This window comes from Trichosurus vulpecula, chromosome 8 (assembly GCF_011100635.1).
Source record: "Trichosurus vulpecula isolate mTriVul1 chromosome 8, mTriVul1.pri, whole genome shotgun sequence".
NCBI classification, from domain to species: Eukaryota; Metazoa; Chordata; class Mammalia; order Diprotodontia; family Phalangeridae; genus Trichosurus; species Trichosurus vulpecula.
In genome coordinates this window covers 197553235-197574499 of record NC_050580.1, presented here as the reverse complement: position 1 = coordinate 197574499, position 21265 = coordinate 197553235, and the positions used below count along the sequence as shown (strand labels likewise).

The 21265-nt window shown below is 37.4% G+C and overlaps 1 protein-coding gene across 1 annotated transcript in view; it reads left to right on the top strand.

Annotated features, from left to right (window-relative positions):
- UBR1 (ubiquitin protein ligase E3 component n-recognin 1) overlaps positions 1 to 21265 on the top strand; it is a 149126-nt gene that overhangs the window by 110775 nt on the left and 17086 nt on the right. Inside the window, exons 38-39 of the mRNA XM_036734149.1 lie at positions 12573 to 12640; positions 17812 to 17962. Coding sequence (XP_036590044.1) covers positions 12573 to 12640; positions 17812 to 17962 — 219 coding nt within the window. The remainder of the gene's footprint in view (positions 1 to 12572; positions 12641 to 17811; positions 17963 to 21265) is intronic.

The window sequence follows — 21265 nt, the reverse complement described above, 5'->3', positions numbered from 1 at the left end:
ATTCAAAGGGCCATACTTGAGGACCTACAGGGCCACATGTTGCTTCAAGGCCACAGGTTCCCCAACATGGCTAGCCCATTTAGTTTTTTTTTTTCTTATTCATTCTGTTAGCTCAGGGTTGCTGACAACTACAGCTATTAGTATTGTCTCTTTCCAGTAGAAAAGGGTGTGTGTGTGTGTGTGTGTGTGTGTGTGTGTGTGTTTTGAACTACATTGTGGGTAATTCTGTTTAAGATCCTAAAGTAGATGATAAATCAAGTAGAACTAAATTGAAACCATCAAAATACCAAATAATAATTTATTTTCAGCACTTAGCCATATACCCTTTCTGAGAGGCACACAGTAGTAGGACCGGCAGGATACTGACAATTCAATAATATACTAAAAGTACATACATGGTTCCAAATTGCTACAAAAGAAAAATAATAATCATGATGAAGAAGAAATGCAGATTGGTGTTTTCTTTATCATAAAAGTTTTTTTGAATACCTACTATTTGTCCTTATTGTGGTAGGTGCCAAAGGTATAGGAATATAAGCCACAGTTGTCTGTCTTCAAAGGGTTCACAATTGATCTGGGACACTTCTAGAAAAAGAGAAGTTATATTAGATGCATTACAAGGTAGCATACACTAAGTATCAGATGAGGAATACAGAAGATGCCAGAGGATTTAGGAAAGAAACATCATTTAGGACAAGGAGAATCAGAAAAAGTCTCACAGAAAAAGTGAGACTTGAACTTGGCCTTGAAGGGCTGACAGGACTTGCTTGAGGGAGAAGAAGAAAGAGAGAATTCCAGTCATAAGAATTTTTATGAGGAAAGTCCAAGTTATGTTTGCACATAAGTCAATTTGGCTGGCGTTGTAAGGTTCATGTAAGTAAGTGTATGAGAACAAGTTTGATAAGTAAAAGATAGCTAATGGCCTTGAAAGACAAAATGAGAATTGTGTTCTTCTTTAGGAAGTGAAAAGTCATTGAAGGTTGGTCAGAAAGGAATAAAGCATAAAAAATTGTGGGTTAGGACAATAAAGTTGCTTAGTTATGTGTAGATTAGAAGGGCTCCAGCATTAAGGAAGGAGACTAGTAAGGAGATAATTGCAAGAGTAGAAGCTGAGGTAATAGACAACTGGTAGTGGGAATTGTGATAGATGGAAGGGAGAGGAGTAGATGGGTAGAAAAGATTAAGAGGAAATGTCAGAACTTTGTAACGGGAGGGAGGGAAGGAGGGGAGAGAGAGAGAGAGAGAGAGAGAGAGAGAGAGAGAGAGAGAGAGAGAGAGAGAGATGAACATGAAGCTTAAGAAGGTAGGAAATTTGACAATACCTAGAGGTAATACTAAAGTGAAGGATTTTCCTTCCATCTTTTTAAAAATAAGCATTTATTGAACATCTCAGGTGTCAGTATTACTATACAAGATGTTGCTTATTTAGAAAAGACAGTCCTTTTGGAAGGAGGTACTTGAATGCTGGTCAAAGGAATTTAAACATTACTTGATGAGTAATAGGTAGCCATTAAACATTTTTTTTTCACAAAGCTATGCCATTACATCCCAGTTCAGATACTTACTACATTTATGACCTTAGGGAAGTTATTAATTTTTTCTGGGCCTCAGTTTATTTGCAAAATGAGGAGCTTGAATTAGATGGCCTCTTTGGTCCATTCCAACCCTAATCCTATTATCCTGAGACCAGACCAATAAATAAGAAAGATGAGTCTTCCATTAGTATGAAAGATGGATTAAAGGGTAGAAAGAAGGCAGGAAGACTTATTAGGAGACTATTGCAACAATGTCCTGCCTTTTCTAATGCAGTGGTCTAGGCAAGTTGTAATGAAGACCTGTACTAGAGGAGTAGAGAGGAGTGGACAGATGTGAGAGATGTGGTGAAATCTCGAGTACATTAGAACTGATTGGATATGAGAAATAAAGTAGAGGAGAGTCAAAGAAAACTCTTAAGTTCAGAACATGGAAGACGGTAGTGATGATAAAGTGAAGTCAGGAGTTGTAGCATGATGGCTAAGTGAATGGCTGTGACTAAGTCCAGCTTCTCTGTACCTTGAAACAACTACAAATGCACCAAATTAAAGAACAATTTGTTTATTTATTGATATCTTTGTAAGAAGATCACCTTAATTTCCAAATATTGCCCTTCCCCTTCCAAAAACCTTATAACGAAGCTTTTAAAAGAAAAAATAGTTCAGGAAAACCAGCCAACCACATCAGCCATGTGTTGACATTGTATATAGTTCTCCACACTCATAGTCTCCTACTTCTTCAAAGAATAGATTGAGATACATTTTCTCATCCCTTTTCTGGGGCCACACTTGATCATTATAATTATACAACATTCATTTTCAGAAAAGAATAGCTTTTTATAAAAGAAACTTTCACAGAAAAAAATCTCTCTTAGGAAAACTAAGAGACCATAAGAATGAATAGGCTCCAGTATAGTGAATAAACAGTATAGAATAAAGAAGACAAGAAGCAACCTCCAGAAGAAAAGAAAATAGACTGCAGTGACAACCACTTTATTTCTAGAAGAGATAACAGGCATACCACAAGATCCTCTCAAATCATAAAAAGTGAGATAAAAGAAGATCTGGCATCTATATGATTGGAAAAAATATTGTTAAAGACTTCAAGGAGACTATTTTGAGAATAGATATTATAGAAAAGATGGTAGAAAACCTCATTGAAGCATTGGATTCTTTGTTGAATAAAAAATGCCTTAATCAGAATGAAATAAATTCACAGATGGAATATCAGTAACAGATTAAAATGACATTTAAAATGGGAAAGCTAGAAAAATCTCAGATCTTCACAAACTAAAGCAATAGGGGTAGAGGACAGAGCTTGGAGTAACAATTTGGGAATTATTGGGCTCACAGAAAAAAAAAACCAAACGATCTGAATTTCGTTCTAGACAATCATTTAAGAAAATTCCCTGGAAGTATTGTAAACAGAAGGTAGAGTGTACACATTAGTAGAATCTACAGGACACTGACAAAAAAGGAATCTTACTTTTATGTTACTTATCAATACAGTTGCCAAGTTTGGTGCTTTAGCGTCAAAAAATGAATTTTATAAACGACCATAAAGAAGCAGTTTATATAGCAAAAGGCATCACCTAGGATTGAGAGACTACCTTGTATGTGAAAGGGATATAAAGAATAAAGACAAACAGTCTTTGTTCTCAAGGTGCTTACAATCTAGTGATGATGGGGTGGGGCATATAGCAATGTATATTTATAAATAAATACAAAATGTGAAGTAAAGCAACTGGAAGGATGGGAGAACTTGAAGAGGGGAGCTCACCTTAAGAAGAAAATAGTACTTAGTACTTAAGCTGATCTTTGAAGGAACTTATGGATTCTAAGAGTTGGCGGTGAAAAGTCAGAGATAAACAACAACAACAAGTAAAATAAGAAGCAAGGGAAATTGGCCTGCACCCTATAATACCTCCCCTGAAAAACCAAATATGTGCCTTTTGGGAAAAGATGATTCTTTAGAAATGTCAGAAGCTATAATTATTTCCTGTGGAAAAATAACAAACTGGACACAGCCTTTGATGTGTAAGTTGACCAAACAGCTGAAACTTAAGGAAGTAATGTGGAATTGAATGCAAGTAATGCCTAAAGGATGATTCCATGTTAAAATGACTAAGGAGGTGGTAAGGCTACTATATTTTTTCAGCCCAGGTCTTTGTGAAAACACAAAAGTCATGAGGGTAGAAAAAGAAACATAGAACGAGATCAGTGGTGGACTGAAGGAAAAGATAGGGAGAGAATTGAAAAAACTGGAATTTAGATATGCAAGTGAAGTTTAATCAAACAAAGAGGGGGCAATTGAGAGACATAGTAAAAACCCTAGATAAAAGAATCCTGGCTTTGCTACTTGCTGCCTGTGTGACCTTGGACAAATTACTTAAGCTTTCTAGGTCTGTTTCCTCATCTATACAACAAGGTGGTTGGACTAGATGACTTTTAAGATCTCTTACCACACTAAGTCTCCAGTCAATTCTATTCAATGAGCTTTTATTAAATACCTACCACAGGCCCTCTGGATACAAAGATAAAAACTAAACAATCCAAAGCTCATACTCTACAAGGAGATATAACATCAACTGAGAAAAGTAAACATAAAATAGATGTCAAGTAATGGGGAGGAGAGAATGACCCATGGGGGGCTTAACCAAGCCCTCCTAGAGAAAGTAGCATTTAATGGATTCCAAGAGGTGAAGATGGGGAGGGAGAATATTCCAGGCTATTTGAAGTAGTTGTCCAGAGACATGGAAGATGGGATGCAATGTACAGAGAATAACAAGTAGACTTTAAGTGTAGAATGTGTAAAGGGAATTAATATGAAATATCCAGAAAGATCAATTGGATCCAATTTGTGAAAAAACTTAAACACCAAATAATAGGATTTGTATTTTATCCTAAAGGCAGTAGGGGAGCCATTGAAGTTTCTTGAGCCTGAGGAGTGGCGTGGTCAGACCCTTTCAGAAATATCATTTTGGCACCTGTGTGGAGGATATCTGGAGGCAGGGAAAGCAGTTAGGAGGTAGCTGCAATAATTCAGGCAAGAAGTAATGAGAACCTGAAGTAGTGTGGTAGCTGTGGGAGTGTAGACAAGGGGATGATATCATAGATGCTATGGAGTTAGGAACCACAAGTTAGGACATGGCTACTTATTGGATTTGAAGGGAGAGGAAGACTGAAGGAAAGAGGGAAAGTGAAGAGTAGAAGATGACTTCAGAATTGCCAGGCTGGGAAACTGGAAAGATGATGGTGCTCTTAATAGAAACAGGAAGGGGAATGGAGGGGTTTTTTGGTGGGTGGGGGTGGGGACAGCAGTGGGGAGGCAGGGAGATCATTTGTTATGTTTTGGACACGTTGAGCCTGAGATGCCTTTGGCCCATCCAGGTAAAGATGTCTACCAGGCAATTGATGATATGGGACTAGAGTTCAGAATAGAAATGACACTTGAATGTGTAGATTTGAGAGTCAACTACATAGATATAATAATCTGTGGGAACTGATGAAATCACCATTGAGAGACTTAAGAAAGAAGAGAACAGTGCTTAGGACAGAACCCTTGGATGCCCTAATCCTAGATTGCAAGGGGATGAGGAGGTGGTAGGGTCATTTGAAAAATTAAGTCATTAAAGAAATTAATAGTTTTTTCGAGAAATTTAACACTGAAGTAGAAGACAGAGAAATATGGTCATACCTGGTAGCAGTGGAAGGGGAAAGAGAAGGGTCTGGGGTTTTATTCATTTTTTTTAAGGATTGAGAACACATTTGTAAACTGAATGACAGAGTCAGTGGAGAGGGTGATGTTGCAGATGCCCAAGAAAGAGAATTTCTGCTTAGAACACGGTTCTGTGGAGGTGAGAGGGAATAAAATCAAGTATATAAGCAAAAGTGATGCTGATGGGGCAGCGAGTAGAGCACTGGCCCTGGAGTCAGGAGGACCTGGGTTCAAATCCACACACTTGCTAGCTGTGTGACCTTGGGCAAGTCACTTAACCCCAATTGCCCTGCCTTCCCCCCTCCAGAAAAAAAAAGTGATGCTGTTTGAGGGGGTTCAGGGACCCCTCAAGGAGCAGAGTACTGGATAGCTTTGTCTGGAATGAATTCACGGACTCAAACATTCTTTAAGTCAAGGTGGCAAAAGTTTATTGTTATACTTTTCAGCAAGCAAAAGTTCTTAAGGAACCTTGACCTTAGAGGGGTACAGTTAAAAGTTTATATAGGATAAACTATAGTAAACATGTGCCAAATATGCTAATTAGGTGATGTAGGGTGGGGTTAGGGAGTGGTTAAGGAGTAGTCAGTTCTTAAAGGAACATGCACTTTTTGTATCTACGGTGCACGCATTTTAGCCAGAATTCATTGGGAAAAGCCCAAAGGGGATACTACAGGGAGGTGTTGTTTTTAGGTCTGCAACTTCACTAAGTCAACTAGCAATCAGGGCTAACTGAGGAATACCTGGTCCACCACCCATCAATGTCTGGTTTGACAAGATAGATGTAGGGAGTGTGTGTGTGTGTGTGTGTGTGTGTGTGTGTGTTCAGTTTGTTGTATATGTATATATACATATGTGTTGTATATGTATATATACAGATAGATAGATAGATAGATAGATAGATAGATAGATAGATAGATAGATAGATGTAGGGAGTGTATATATATATGTATGTGCAGTTTGTTACTGTACTAGGGAGAGAGATAAGTATTTGGCTGGGGCCTACTAATGAGTAATTGTTAGGCATAGTGTCCTTGGGCTGGGGAGGAGCTACCAAGGATAGTGTTTTCAGACTAGGGAGAAATGTGATTTTGGAATTTGGGTCCAAGCACAGGCACCCAAGCACCCCATCAGAAGGACTAGCTGAAAGGAACAGAATCTTCTGTTTGTGTGACTAGAGAGAAGGAGAGAGTGGGTAATTGATAATATCATGCTCTGCCCACAGAATTTAAACAATAAGACACTTGTAAAGTGATGTGCCTGCTCAAATTTCACTTTCAGTGTTCTGCTCCTTTACAGGAGTTTAATGTTTCTGGGAATGGAGGGCAGAGAGAGTTGGCTGAAGCAAGGCCTCTACAAAATCTGATAGGGGCAGCCTGAACCTTTTTTATAGCTAGAGGAGAGTAGCCATTCCATCAGAGAGATGGAAGATTTAAGAAAGAGGTGATGATTGAATGAGGTGAAGAGGACAGATTGAGATAGGATCAAAAATACAGGTGAAGGGGTTAACTTTGGAAAGGGGGCATATCTCTTCTTCCATGGGGATAGAAGAGAAGACACATGATGGAAAAGTAGTTGAAAATACTTCTTAAAACTTCAGGAGACTTATGGTATATCAGTACTCGTTGTACCAGCATAGATCATAACTCCTTTGTGCTTTAATAGGCAGCATTTATCAGTTACTTTGGCCAAAATTATTCAACACCTACAAAATATAGCTACACTGTCCCTTTGTGACAGACACACAGTCCATTGCTGAGTTTGTACTGAAAGCCATTGCAGGTGTTGGGGCTTGCCAAAATTCATATTCCTCTTGCACTGTCTTAAGAACCCAGGGTCACCTCCACACTTTGACGAGACATTTATTTAAAAAAAACATATATATAAATGAAAGGAAAAAAGAGAATAAGAATTTATATAGCATCTACTATGTGCCAGTCACTGTGCTAAACATTTTTTCCCCCAAATATCTCATTTGATCCTCACAACAATCCTAGGAGGTAGGTGCTATTATCATCCCCATTTTTCACCTAAGGAAATTGAGGCAAACAAAGGTTAAGTGACTTGCTCAGGGTCACGTAAGTGTCTGAGGTCATATTTGAACTCAGGTCTTCCTAATCCAAGCCTAGCAGTCTATCTACTATACCACTAGCTGCCTCAAAAATATAAAAGTTTTTCAGGTGGAGAGGAGGCTAAATAAAAGTATAGGTGGTAAGAACATTGGTTGAAATTCAGCAAAAGAAGGTAGGATTTAAGACTTAACAAAAATGGAGTGGTTTTGGAATAGCCACTGTAAGAAATGTGCTAAGAAGTCAACAAAAGGTGAATAGAAGAATTGCCAGCAAAAGTGTGGACACAACTCAAGTTAGATTTCATTAACTTGTGGTTAGTCTAGTCTTTGTCTGAGACAATGTCTTAAGGGAAAGTTTAGCCAATGTTACTTTGCACTGTTACGAAATAATAAATTTAGGAATCAACGAGCCCAACTGATTATTAACTATTCACTTTCTTGACTGCTAGAATTATGATCATCAAGCAGGATTAATTACACAACATATTAAATGGAGAGTAGAAATAAATAAAAGTATAGTGTGTTATTTTGAAAACATGATTAAATGATAGCACCTAGACTAAGAGAGTACCAACAGTTTTAGCCAAGTGTCCTTATTTGACAGTGACCTAAATGTAGCAGAAATGGACTGTGTGAAGAGAAGCCTGCTCACTGAAATTGAATCCATCAGATAAGAGGTTTCAGACTAGTGAGGACTCGCATAAAAGCAGTTGAATTTCTACTAATAATGAATCAGGCTAGTCTTAGGATGATGAAAAGACAAAAATGAAGCAAGAACCAGCAATGAAATTGAATGAATATCTGGAAGATCAGTGTTTCAGGTAGTAGACAAATTTTTTTTACGTTGGCGCGACTATATGTAGAGACACAGCACAACACAGAAACAACATAAAGATATACATTTTTTAAAAGCTGGGCTTCAAAAAGCTGTTGCCTTGATATATGAATAATATAGATAACTTGAAATATGTACAGTATATTATTTAGTAGTAGATATACCAATTGTAACAGTTGCTCTAAAATGTGTTCTACAGCATAATAAAAAACCACTGAACCATATAATTTTAATTTAATACCAAGAATGAAATGTGAATAGAAAAAGACAAATAGACAACTTTAAGGTGAGAGAGAATCTGGGAAGGCTTAGCCATACCAGAAACTATCACAGTAATAAAATAAATCTCCTGAGACATTCTCTTCACTAAAAAAAGGTAAATATAAATTCTAAAGTAAAAAAATAATTGATCTACACATGCCCAAATTGGCTTTTCATTCTCAGAGATTACAGATAAAGCCCCAATGCTGTTAGACTCCCTTGATATGTTGGTTAGCTCTGCTGAACTGCTTTTTTCCTTTCTCTTTCTCCTTTATTTCTTGTTAGAAGGATTGGCTCACTAGATAAGGGAATGATTTGTTTTGAAGTGAAGGTAATATAAAAACAAAAATCAACAAAAATGAAAAATTTAAGAAAATTCCTGATTAAAAGAATTTAAAATACGTAACTAGTGGGAAAGGGAAGATAGTTATGTAAGAACTTGTGTGCTAGAAATAATGCCTTAATGTATAACATCTGGTCCCTTCCAGCTAATAAAATTAACATGACCTATATACATGCAATATGTTTTATTACCATCTTCTACTTACGCCTTCATTTAATAAAATTTTTATTTATATAAATATTTTATTTATATTTTTATATTCTTCATTTCTAAATATATCCCTCTGTCCTTCTCTGTCCAACAATGTATTCTTTTTTAAAAAACCAAATAAAGGAGCAGTTCAGCAAAACTAAAGTGCCCCTGTGAAGTCCTATTGAAGAACTATTAGTTCATATTTGCAATGTTTTACATATAGAATCTCCCACTTCTGCAAAGAACTGAGAGAAGTTAATTTTCTCATTTCTTCTCTGAGGCCAGGTTTGATTATTATAACAGCATAGTATTTGGTTTTGTTGTTATTCTTTCTTTACCTTTTTACAGCTGTTTTGTATACTGTTTTCATGGTTCTGCTTACTTCCCTCTTCATCGTTGGTATCAAACTCAAATGGAAATGCCAACCACTAAATGATGCATAAGGATCCCAGTGGGCTGCATATTGACTTAGAAAACCATGTGTTAACATTATGCTCTATTCTATTTTTATTTATTGCGTTAAATATTTCCCACTTTAATCTGCTTTGTGATTGCTGCCCTCAGGTTATATTACTTTGACACTAATGTTCTTCATCTGTTCATATAAGTCTTCTCATTCCTTTCTGAATTCATCTTGTTCATCATTTATTACCACAGTGATATTTCATTACATTCATGTAACATGATTTATTTAGCCATTCTTGAATCTGTCAATCTACATTTATTTTGTTTCCAATTCTTGGCTATCACAAAAAGGCCTGCTATGAATATTTTGTGTTTTATGTGACCTTTCTGTCTTTGACTTTCTTGCCTCCCACCCATTCTTACTACCAAAGCATTTTTCCATATTTGAAACTAATGAAACCACTATTTGCAAATTAATTATCATTCTCTGGTTCCTGAGAGAGGTTGATGACATTGGGCTCAAACAAAGGAGAAGAAAGGAATAAACTGGAGGAGGAGATAGCCATGGGAAATTGGAAACAGGCCATTTGATTTGAGAATTGTGCTTCGTAAATATTTATGTCTGTCTGGGATATTTGTTTGTTCAGAGACTTCACTGAAGTGAATCTCTGTCTCTGTAAATTTTTCAAAGCCTTCTAACTTTTATATCAATCTCGTATTCATAGAACAGACAATTTTTATGAATATATAATTTTGCATTCATAACCCCCACTTCTTAATCCTGTAAATGTTATATTCCAGTTTCTGGTTGTCTCTTGTGATTCTGTAGTAGAGTTTAGAATCAGAAGAGTCAGGTTCAGATTTTGCCTATGCCACTTACTATCCCTGTGACTTTGGCCAAGTTATTTGAAGTTCTCAACTTCCCCAACTATATAATGAGAGGGTTGGATTAGATGACCTTTTACAGTCCCTTCCTGCCAGGGATGGCCAGTAAATGTTTAATAACCAGCTTTCTAGGAGGGAAATATGCATGTGACATAATTTTTGTGGGGTGGGGGGAAGGCAGGGCAATTGGGGTTAAGTGACTTGCCCAAGGTCACACAGCTAGTACATGTGTCAAATGTATCAAGTGTCTGAGGCCGGATTTAAACTCAGGTCCTCCTGACTCCAGGGCTAGTGCTCTACTCACTGCGCCACCTAGCTGCTCCCACATGACATATTTTAAAGTTTAATTTTAATATTTTTGTTTTGTTTTGGGGGGGTGGGGTTTGGTTTTGGGGGGCAGGGCAATTGGGCTTAAGTGACTTGCCCAAGGTCACACAGCTAGTACATGTGTCAAATGTCTGAGGCTGGATTTGAACTCCGGTCCTCTTGACTCCAGGGCTGATGTTGTACTCACTGCGCCACCTAGCTGCCCCTAATTTTTATTTTTAACATTTTCTCCATCACTTTCTTAAGACTTGAAATCAGCAAAACAATAAATCAAGTCTTGATTTGTAGCATTTGCTAATTTTCATGGGATAAATGCTCCCGCTGAAAATTTAGCGATCAACTCTCACAAACTTATTTAAGCTGTCTCCAGCAGGCCCTAGCACATCCCTGCTTCCAGCTATGTGATCTTATGAACATACCTGATTATTGTTCCTTGTTAAGAGATTTCGTTCCTTTTTTGGCAGCTTGTATTTTTTCCCTTATGTTCTAGTAATCCTATGACTCTTAGGGCATTATTTAGATATATATTTTTCAGTGATTTGCATAATTTCATGATTTTCAGAGCCTATATTTCCAGCTGTTTCTGCATTGCATATAATTCTGTTTTGTAAAAGTAAGATTATTATTGGTTACTTCTATTGATTTGGGGGAGGGAGTGGAGAGGTTTTTCTAATGTGCTCTATTGCATGACCATACCAGTGATTTTCTTAATTGTTTATTTCTTCTTGATCTTTTTTAGCATCTTTTAATTCTGATTGGTTTCTTCCTATGACTTTTTAACTTTTTTCCAAGTTCTTCTTTTATTTGGTCTTAAAATTTTTTTAATCAGTGCCAGTTCTTACTTAATTTCTTTAAGTATGCTATGTATTTATCTATTTTAGGTTGTCTTTCAAGATGTCTGGTATAGTTTCTTTTTCCTTCTCTCTGGCTTCTAATACATTAGTTAATTTAGTTGTTCCATAGTATTGCCTTTTTGTATCAGAACTATGCTTTGACCATTTAAAAAAATAATTGAATAGTTTTCAGAATCTTTTTTTTCTCTTTTTAGGGTATTGTTTTGTTTTGCAGGTAAAGAGAAGAGGGAATCTTACCTCACTTTCATTTTGTCACTTTGTCATTTTGCATCATTCTTCTTCATCATTAATTTGCTAGTCCTCAGAGAAAAGTTAGTTTAAAGACAGCTAACGTTGAAGCTAGAATAACCTTCTCTTTATCTCTACCAACAGGCACATAGGCCACAACCTGGGGGGTTGTTCCCCACCCCACCCACCACAAATTACTTCCTTTCATCCTTATTTGGTTTGTTATAAACTTTTAAAACATAGAGGTATGTCATAGAGGTTAGGAAACATTGTTTTAAATCCATTTGTTTTTATTCATCCATTCACTCATCTATCCATTCAACAAATAGCCTGTTCCCTTGCAACTCAAATTATCCTGGATCCTTTAACTTTTATTCTTAGATTTTATTTTTTAACCCTAAAATCACCTCCATATTTTTCTTCTAAGCCCAGTATAAATTCAGAAATTCTTTAGTTGTAGCTTCCAAGATTAGACATAGCGGTTAAAGGTTTGAATGTTAAGTGTGAGTCCCATACCTATTCATTTGAATAGTATGTAATGTCTCTTTTTTTTCTTTATTAAACTGCATTTTTCTTTTACTAAAATTCTACTTTGGTGGCTCTTCTTGGTATAGAGGTGACTCTGGGGTCTTGAAGGATATGTCAGTAGTTGAGAAACTTTAGAAATCTGAAAAGATTTCGGTATAAGGTCTGGTAATGGACTGCCTGGTTATTATCTGAGGACCAACTTGACTATGTTCATGGGGCCATTAACTAGACTGCTGACCCCCAGGTGATGAATGTTGTCCATCCTGTGCACTCATTGAGATCTCCTATGAGGCTATAGAGGGGTTGTGTTCTGTGTCAATGATTAAGTCACAGATCCTTGAATTATTAAAATGCTAAATTGCTGACTAAATTAAATGTGTGTTGTTGTTGTTTTAGTTATTCTTCCTAACCTGAAATCTGAAGATACACCATGCCTTCTTTCTGTAGATCTGTTTCATGTTTTGGTAAGTAAGGACTACCATTGCTTTGTCCTACTCCAGTGCTTCACCAGTGTGTGAAAATGACAAGAGGTTCTTGAAGATTGTGCCATTGAAGTAAAAGCTCTCACAGTTTCTTTCATAATGGAAAGCCTTCACGGATGATCCCAGCAGCAGACCATGTTTGCTTTCAGAAGACCTAGCCAAACTAAACATGCAGAGGCTTGTCACAAGAAGGCTGTCTAGTTGGTGATGAATTCCTTGGCAGTAGCAACCCATGAAAAAAAGAAAAATACAAAATATCCCTCAGTCATGTGCATCTCCTCTACCTCCCACTTCTGTAGTGATGGTGACAGAAGATACTAAGAATCATAAAGTTTTTAGGCTGTCTATAAATGCTGGCTTAGATGTTGGTGCTCTCATTGTGAAAAAATAATTTATTAATGATATCAGAATCATCCTTGAACCTCTTATCTGTGTATAAGTAGAACACTGGCTTCTTTGATAAAAGATCAAAATTCACATGAAGTTACAAGAGAGTGAGGGTGATTTGACATGTAGTTAAAACACCTCCAGCCTATCCTCTTTGCACTAGGAATTGACATAAAATTACCAAATGGATAGAGGAAAGGACATCAACATAAATTAAGATCATTTCATGTAGACATATATATAGTTACAAATCAATTGCTGTAATGAGAAGACCAAGAGAACCAAAATGCCATCTTAGCAAACAGTAGTCCGTTTACCAAGTACGCAGATATGGTAGCCAAGAGCAGCACTGGTAAAGAACATAAACTCACATGTAAAATTTTACGTATTAGTGGAATATTATGAACAGTATTACCTCATGAAACAGTGTGTAATGGTGGAGGGAAAAAACAGTTTAGGGAAAACTTGGCAAGATATCCAGCTAAAAAAAAGTGATCCTAATGGTTTTCACAATAAAAATGGAATGAAAACAACAAACTAAAGAAAGAAAAGATCTCCAAAGATTTTTACAACAACCTTTTCACCGTCAAGAACAGAGGAGTCAACACATTTGTTTGGAATCCATCCTCACAGTTCAGAATATACTTATAGAGAGAAATAGAAATGGCAGTGAAGGGCAGCTACATGGCACAGTGAGTAGAGCACTGGCCCTGGAGTCAGGAGGACCTGAGTTCAAATCCGGCCTCAGACACTTAACACATGTACTAGCTGTGTGACCTTGGGCAAGTCACTTAACCCCAATTGCCCTGCCCCGCCAAAAAAGAAATGGCAATGAAAAAACAGAGATGGGTAAAGCAGCAATCAGTTCTCAGGGTATCGGAAAGAAAGGAAGATACCAAAGGTGTGAGAAAAATCTTGGATCTCATTACTAACAAAAAATGGTAATCAAGAGAACATCAGTAACTTAAAACCCATATGCATCTTTTTCCATCTATATAAAGCTTTTACAAGAGTAATTACCCTATGATCTTTTCATTTTCATGGTAGACCATAGCCTTACAATCATATAATTGATTGAAAGACAGTAGAGAATACTAGATCCTACTGTCTTTATTGTTTATTACTTTTAAAAATCAGTTGATTTGGTAGAGCAAAACACCACCTTAAAGGCTATTCTCCTATAAGATGTCTCTGTCAAAATGAAATACCCTGAAAGATACAACAACAGAAATAATCTTGTTTGATAACTCCCTAATCGTTAATATCAAACAAGGAATAAAGCAGAAACACAAGTGCTTGCCCTGTCATGGAAGTGAACCAGACCTCAAATCGAAGAAGGATTCTCTGTAGACGGTAAGGTTCTCTGGATGCACTTGTTTGTAAATGTCGTTGTGTTAAATGCATCAAACATTGGGACGTTGTCAAAGTTCCTAAGTGAAACACAGTCAACTAAAAGAGTTCAATTTAACTAGTCCTAAAGGAGGAAAAAATGCCTATTGGACAAACAATAACACGCAGTTATATTTATCCATCCATGTATACATATCCTATACATACACTGCAAATGGACAATCTTTTGGGCTTAGAGCCAAACAGGAGAGTGTGCTAGATTGCTTTAGGAAATTCCAAAGTTCTTTTAATGACACCAGATTTCTCCCTAAAATGAAGGTCTGTTGTTTTAATTCTCATATTCTCCTGGTAAGGTTATATGACTGCAAAAAAACAGAATACTACAGTTTTCAAAGAACTGAAGTTGAGGATCACCCAGAGAACAACAGAGAAGCTCCTTCCACTGAGAGTAGTGGTCATGAGGATGTTGTAACACATTATAAACAAGAATCATAAAAAAGAAGTCATGTAAAGCATGTCATCTGAGTCACATGTGATCAAAAAAGAAAATGGGTTGGTAACATGGTGAGAATGAGGGATGGATAACCCAGGTGCATCATTGGTATCCTTGTGTTGTCAGGAGAAATCAAAGAAGACTCTCCACTCCCCCTCCCCAAAATTTGGATAGACCTCATGTAGCAAACTTAAAGGAGAACCAGAATAAGAGGCACACAGGACAGACAAGCATGGATGAGTTGCTACTTGCAACATTAGAGGGACTAATACCTTTAATAAGATTACATATCCATTCAAGTTTTTTGAGTATTTGAGCAGTGCAAATCTAAAACATCTCTTTAGTTTAGAAATATCTTTCATTTAAATTTACATCCTTTGTAAAGTAGGATGAGTTCTTGGTCTTTGACTCAGTTAAATATCTTATTCATTCATTCATTCATCTTTCAGCAAATGTGTTAAGGACCTACTTTGTTCTAGCACAGTTCACTGTGGTAGTCAGTAAGGGAGATAGAAAAGTAGGTTCTCATGCTTTGGCTAGTTCTATATGCTTTGTTCGTAAGCAATTGGAAGGTTCCTTTGGATGCTGTCATTTAATTTGACTAAATCACCTAAATTGATTTCACATTATGTCTGGTCTTATTTGATAATTTGTAAATCATCTCTACAAAGCAAGCATTTTCTGGCCTTTATATGATTTGGCCCTAAACCATATTATTTTGTTCATTTTTGCTTGTCTGGTTGCGCTGTCTGGGAGGGCAGGAACCCTTGGGGATAAGGATCAGGTTCTGTATACAAAAAACCTGCCAACACCCGGGGACTGATGTTACCCCACTGCGTGCTCCTCGCGGGCCCTTCCATCTGAGGATCTCTGTGCTTCTGTGACTGCTGCACAAAACTAAGCTTTCTCTGATCTCTCAGTTTCCTGTTCCCACTGACAGCACCCTAATTGAGGCTCTCATTTCAATGTGATATACTGAAAAAAGTGCTAGATTCAGGTTCTAGAGCAGCCTCAGTTTGAATCCCACCTCTAATGCTGGCTCTGTGACCATGGGTGTGCCACAGAGCTTCCCTGAGCCTCAGTTTCTTCATCTGCAAAACAGGAGTAACAATACCTGTAGTGCCCATTTACAGGGTTGTTAGGAGTCTCAAATGAGATATTGTGAGAAAAGTGCTTTGTAAACCTTAAAACTTGAGTTTCTCACTAATATCATCCTTTCCTAGACCAGTCCCCTAACTGTTCTTCCCATCTCAGTCGCTTATTTCCAATCCATGTAGATTCATGTTCCTAAGCCATAGTTTGCTTTGTTACTCCTTTGCTCAGAAGCTTTTAATGACTTACGTGAACTTCCAGTAGCTAACGTTGTATTAGCACTTTGAGGTTTGCAAAGCTTATTGGACATATTACCTCATTTGGTCCTCACAGTGACGGGGGTGGGGGGGTGGGGGGGGTAGGTGGTTTTGTTATCTCCATTTTACAAATGAAGAAGCTGAGGGAGATAGAGGTTAAGTTGACTTGCCCAGGTTCATAGTGCTGGTAAGTGTCTGAAGCTGGATTCAAACTCAGATCTTGCTGACTCTAGCATTAGGCCACTTAGCTGCCAAAGTAATAGCCAAAGGCATTTCTACCCCTTCTTCCCATTGTTTGTTTTCATGTACTTTATTATAATATATTTGCTAGTGCCCAAACATAAAATTGTATTTTTCCACCTTTGTCCTTTTATCCTGCTGTTGCTTCCATTACCATTTCATACTTTCCCTGTTTCCTTATACACCTTCCCTCATCTAGTGAGTTGTGAGTTTATTTTTCTTCTGAACTCATATAGTAATTTTTAAGCTTTTCTTATGTGGTATAGTAGAAAGAGCAGTGGATTCAAAGTGAAAGGACCCAGAGTTCATTAGTCAGCTAGCATTTATTAAGCTTAATATGTTCCAAGCACTGTGCAAAGTGCTGGGGAATACAGAGTGAACGAAAAAGAAAGATGGTCCCTGGCCTTAAGGAGCTTATCTTATAATAGAAGAAGACAATATAAAAGCAAACCAGAAAGTGTGATGGGGAGAGAGGAAGTGACAAAGTTTAGACAGAAGCAAATCTGGGAGAGGAATTGAAGAATGGATGGCTTGGGTCCTTCCTCAATACAGAGCTTCCAAGAAGACCTCAGTGGGAGAATGTAGTTGCAAGAGTAGAAGGATATTCCAGGGTGAGAAGGTCACAGGTCCTGAGAGAAGTTCAGGGTGAGAAAGCAGCCTAGGGATGGTGGAAGTCCAGAGTCAGAAGCAGAACTAAGAGAGGAAAAATTCAAATTCTGCTTCTGCCACTCACCTATATGATTTTGGGCAAATCATTTAATCTCTCATTTCATTTTCTTCCTTAAAAGTGAGGGGTTTGACTAGATGGCCTCCAAGGTCCCTTCCAGCTCTAAATTTTACTTAAGTGATCCTTTGATCCATATTCAGTTGGCACATTCTACCTCATGTATTTGTCTAATTTTCTATTAGATTTTAAACTCTGTAAGAAAATGAATGACTTAATCATCTTTACATCAATGCAAAAATTAGCCAATTTTTCATATATAAGGCGCTCAGTGAAATTGAATTAGGGAAGGAATCTGGGGTTCTGGATGTGCATGCTTACTGCCTGATCTAGTACTCTTCATTGCTGGCATACCTATCACTTTAGAGAGTTGTCCTGATGGTGAGATGGGAGCTTACCTCTTAGGTAGCTTCTCCCAACATGGTGGCAAGAACAGCTTCACCTGTTGTACCCAGTGACATATCACTTGGTACTTTTCTGTATAAGTGGTGGTAAAAGTTGGTGGAAATTTAAACGATGACCATCTGGGCCATTTTCATTTAGCTGTGAAACTGATTTTGTTGATCTCTTTATTTTACAGATATTGATATTCATTTTTTTTCTTTCACAGGTGGGTGCTGTTTCATCTTTCCCATCTTTGTATTGGGATGATGCTGTTGCCTTGCAACCTTCATCAGTCAGCTCTTCCTACAACCACCTCTATCTCTTCCATTTGATCACGATGGCTCATATATTCCAGATACTTCTCACCATAGAGACAGGTAAAGTTCCCTCCACTTTGATGGCCATAAATAACATCTGCTTTCCCTATACACACTTTTTTTTTTTCCTGTCTTCATAGCATAGAGAATTAATTTTGCTTGTGATAACAATCATCTCACATTTCTACAAGTTCTCAGTGATTTCCTTTGGTAAAGGATCAGACATTTACTTCAGAATGAATTTGTTCTAATTGTGTGGGAAAAATTAAACATGGCTGTGAAAGAATTAAACAACTGAACTGCCTGTCCTCATTCTTCAGATGCTGCCATAAATATATGTAGAAAGTTCCTAGCTTCTTAAATTTTTTTCATTCCAGATCCCACAGCCTCAGTTTCTCCATATCATCCTTATACATTTCTCTACTTATTTAACACTTAGTCCTTTAACAGGTTTGCCAAAAATTTACTGCATTAAATAGGCCCCTCAGCATACTTACGATGAAACCTTTATTGTGCTTCTGCTTATGAGAGGGAGAACAAATGCCTTGGGAGAAATAGTGTTAGATAAGGAGGATCCACCAGAGTATGTTGGCTTTTCAAGAAGGACTCCTAGAGATCTGATCTTTACCACTAACACACTCATGGCTTTGGCACTTTATCAAAGGTCCACTCAGACCTCATATCCTTGTTCTTTCATCCCCTTAAGGGGCCACTCATTGTTAAGAGATTGAATGAGATTCTTTAGCATTCTCCAAAGTAGACATTTCTTCCAACATTAGTTAACAAGAATAACAAAGGGGTCATGAAAAAAACAAAATAGAGAACATTTCTTTAAAAAAAAAAAACAGGTCTGCATTTTCAAGGTTTAAGATACTATGACTTTTTCTTTCCCACTGACAGGTAGCAAGCAAAAAAGTGGTCAGGGACCCTAGTGTGTGGGTTATGATAATGTGTGGCAAAGGAGTCTCCTAGTAGTCTGGATTCTGTGAATGGTAGGAAAATCAAGAAATTAGCTGGAGTCAGATAGTTTGGTGAAAAGGGGTTCCTCCCACAACTTTGTGAATTGTTGTATTGTTTGCTGATGACACCAAGCTCAAGGAAAGGTAGTAAGGATGAATACTTCTTTCAGAATGATCTTGATTTCATGAGAAGTGCTCAGGAGCAAAGAGAATGAAATTTGATAAGTGTAACGACAGAGTAATATGGTTAGCACGAATCATAAAAAGTATACAAGCACAGTAAAAACAAATGACATGCAGCATAAAAAATAGGAAATGTTTAAGTGATATAGAAAGAAATCAATGGGGAATTCATGATGAATAACAAGGCAAATAACTAATTTTCTTTATTGTTTTGTGATTTATGAAGTACTTTTCTCACAACAATTCTAAGTAAGTCATATATTTGCCCTATACCACTGCAGAAAAATACTGTCAGGACACCCCAAAGTACAACCTTAAACCAGTCATACAGATGATTTGCTAGGAAACAGCAACACATAGACCAGCTTTTTTAGCAGCAAATGGAAATGAACCAGCAGTCTTTCGATAAAGATCTCATTAGACCATTATTGAATACCTACCATGTGCAATTAAATTGTCTCCAAATGTTCTTTTTCTTTAGCTTCCTCTAGCCTTCCACCACTGCATCTTATTTCTCCCAATAACCAAAGGAAGATATCTAGGAATTCTATGCCACTTGTGAATCATCACATAATACATTTTTTGAACACATAGTTTGTACAAGTGTTAGGGTCATTGAAGAATACAAAGAAGTATGAGATGTAATATCTCTTCAAGGCATTTATAGTCTTAGTTTATAGCTAACATAATATAATGTAATAGCTAACAACCAGAACCATAACAAATACCTTTCAGTGACCTCTGGATTGGTGCCCTGGACCAAATTTCCAGTTGCTCAGCCCTAGTTAAAGCTTTGATGACAATAGGCAGTATATGATAAGAACCAAATGATTAACAGACAAAAGTGCTATAGGACCTCATAGGAGACTGATCCATATGATCTGGATTCTTCTAGGAAAGTTGGATGGAGCTTAAATTCTGCCTAGAGGAATAGATAGCGTTCCTATAGATGGTGAAGATGGGGTAGGCATTTCATAAAGAGGAAGTAGCAGGTGGCCTGTATGACAAGAATCAGCTGTAGCCAGCAATTAGTTTTATAAGGTGGGGCTTTGAAAACAAAGCAGAGTCCTCGCAGGTTTTCATTGTGGAAAAGATGACTGCTATGCGTTAACCTTTTTAACCACTATATTCACATATAGATAACATTAGGATCATTTTTTTAATACAGATTTGGTTGGACACATTTATATGACACACAATTCTATGCTTCAGGGAACCACAGTTCTGTTGATTTTTGCATACTCATGGCCAGCCAGGCCACTCCCTCTGTGCTCTTCAGGAAACAAAAGTCATTATCATCTCCTACAGTGAACTTCTCTGACCTTGATGATGAGCTTCTCAGATCTACTAAGGAACATAGTAAGGGACCCAGGCCTAACGACTTCTTTGACCATGGCCTGTGCTTCACTAGTGGAGCTTTAAGAGCCTTGCATTCTGGAGTCTGGCTCCAGAAGGGGAGAATGGAGCTGGAACAGGACTTCAGTCTGATAGATGCCACACCGTTCTATTTAGTCCAGCAGATAGTTATTTGTCACCTCTTCTACACACAAAAGGCACCTGGGATACAGTGACAAAAAATGAGAAACAGTTTCTCCCTTCAAGGAGCTTATGTTCTTTTGAGTAATGCAACATATGCACAAGTAAGAATACTATAATGAAAACTGAGAAAGTAAAAGGCACTCTTTCAGTTCAGTCCAGTAACCATTAAGTGCCAACAAGGTAGAAAGCACTGAGCTAGGTGCTAGATATACCCAGACAAAAGCAACAGTGTCCAACCTGAAGGGACTTCCATTCTACTAGAAGAGACAACATATTATAATCACAATACTTAGCATTAATATAGTGCTTTAAGGTTTGCAAAATGCTTTACAAATATTCTTATTTGATCCTCTCAACAGCTCTGGGAGGTAAGTACTGTTATGGCCATTTTACAGATGAAGAACCTGAGTCAGAGGCTAATTGACTTGCCCAGAGTCACACAGCTAGTAAGTGGATTTGAACTCAGGTTTTCTTGTCTCCATATTTAGCACTTTATCCACTACACCTCTTTGCTACCTAACATGTAAACCAATAAGTAAATACAAAACCATTTGAAGAGGGTGAGAGCACTAGGAGTTTCAAGAAGGGCTTCCCAAAGGAGATTGTACCTGAGCTGAGCCTTGAGGATTCCTGAGGATTCCAAGAGTCAAAGGTATTCATTCCAGGTTTGGCACCTCATGGA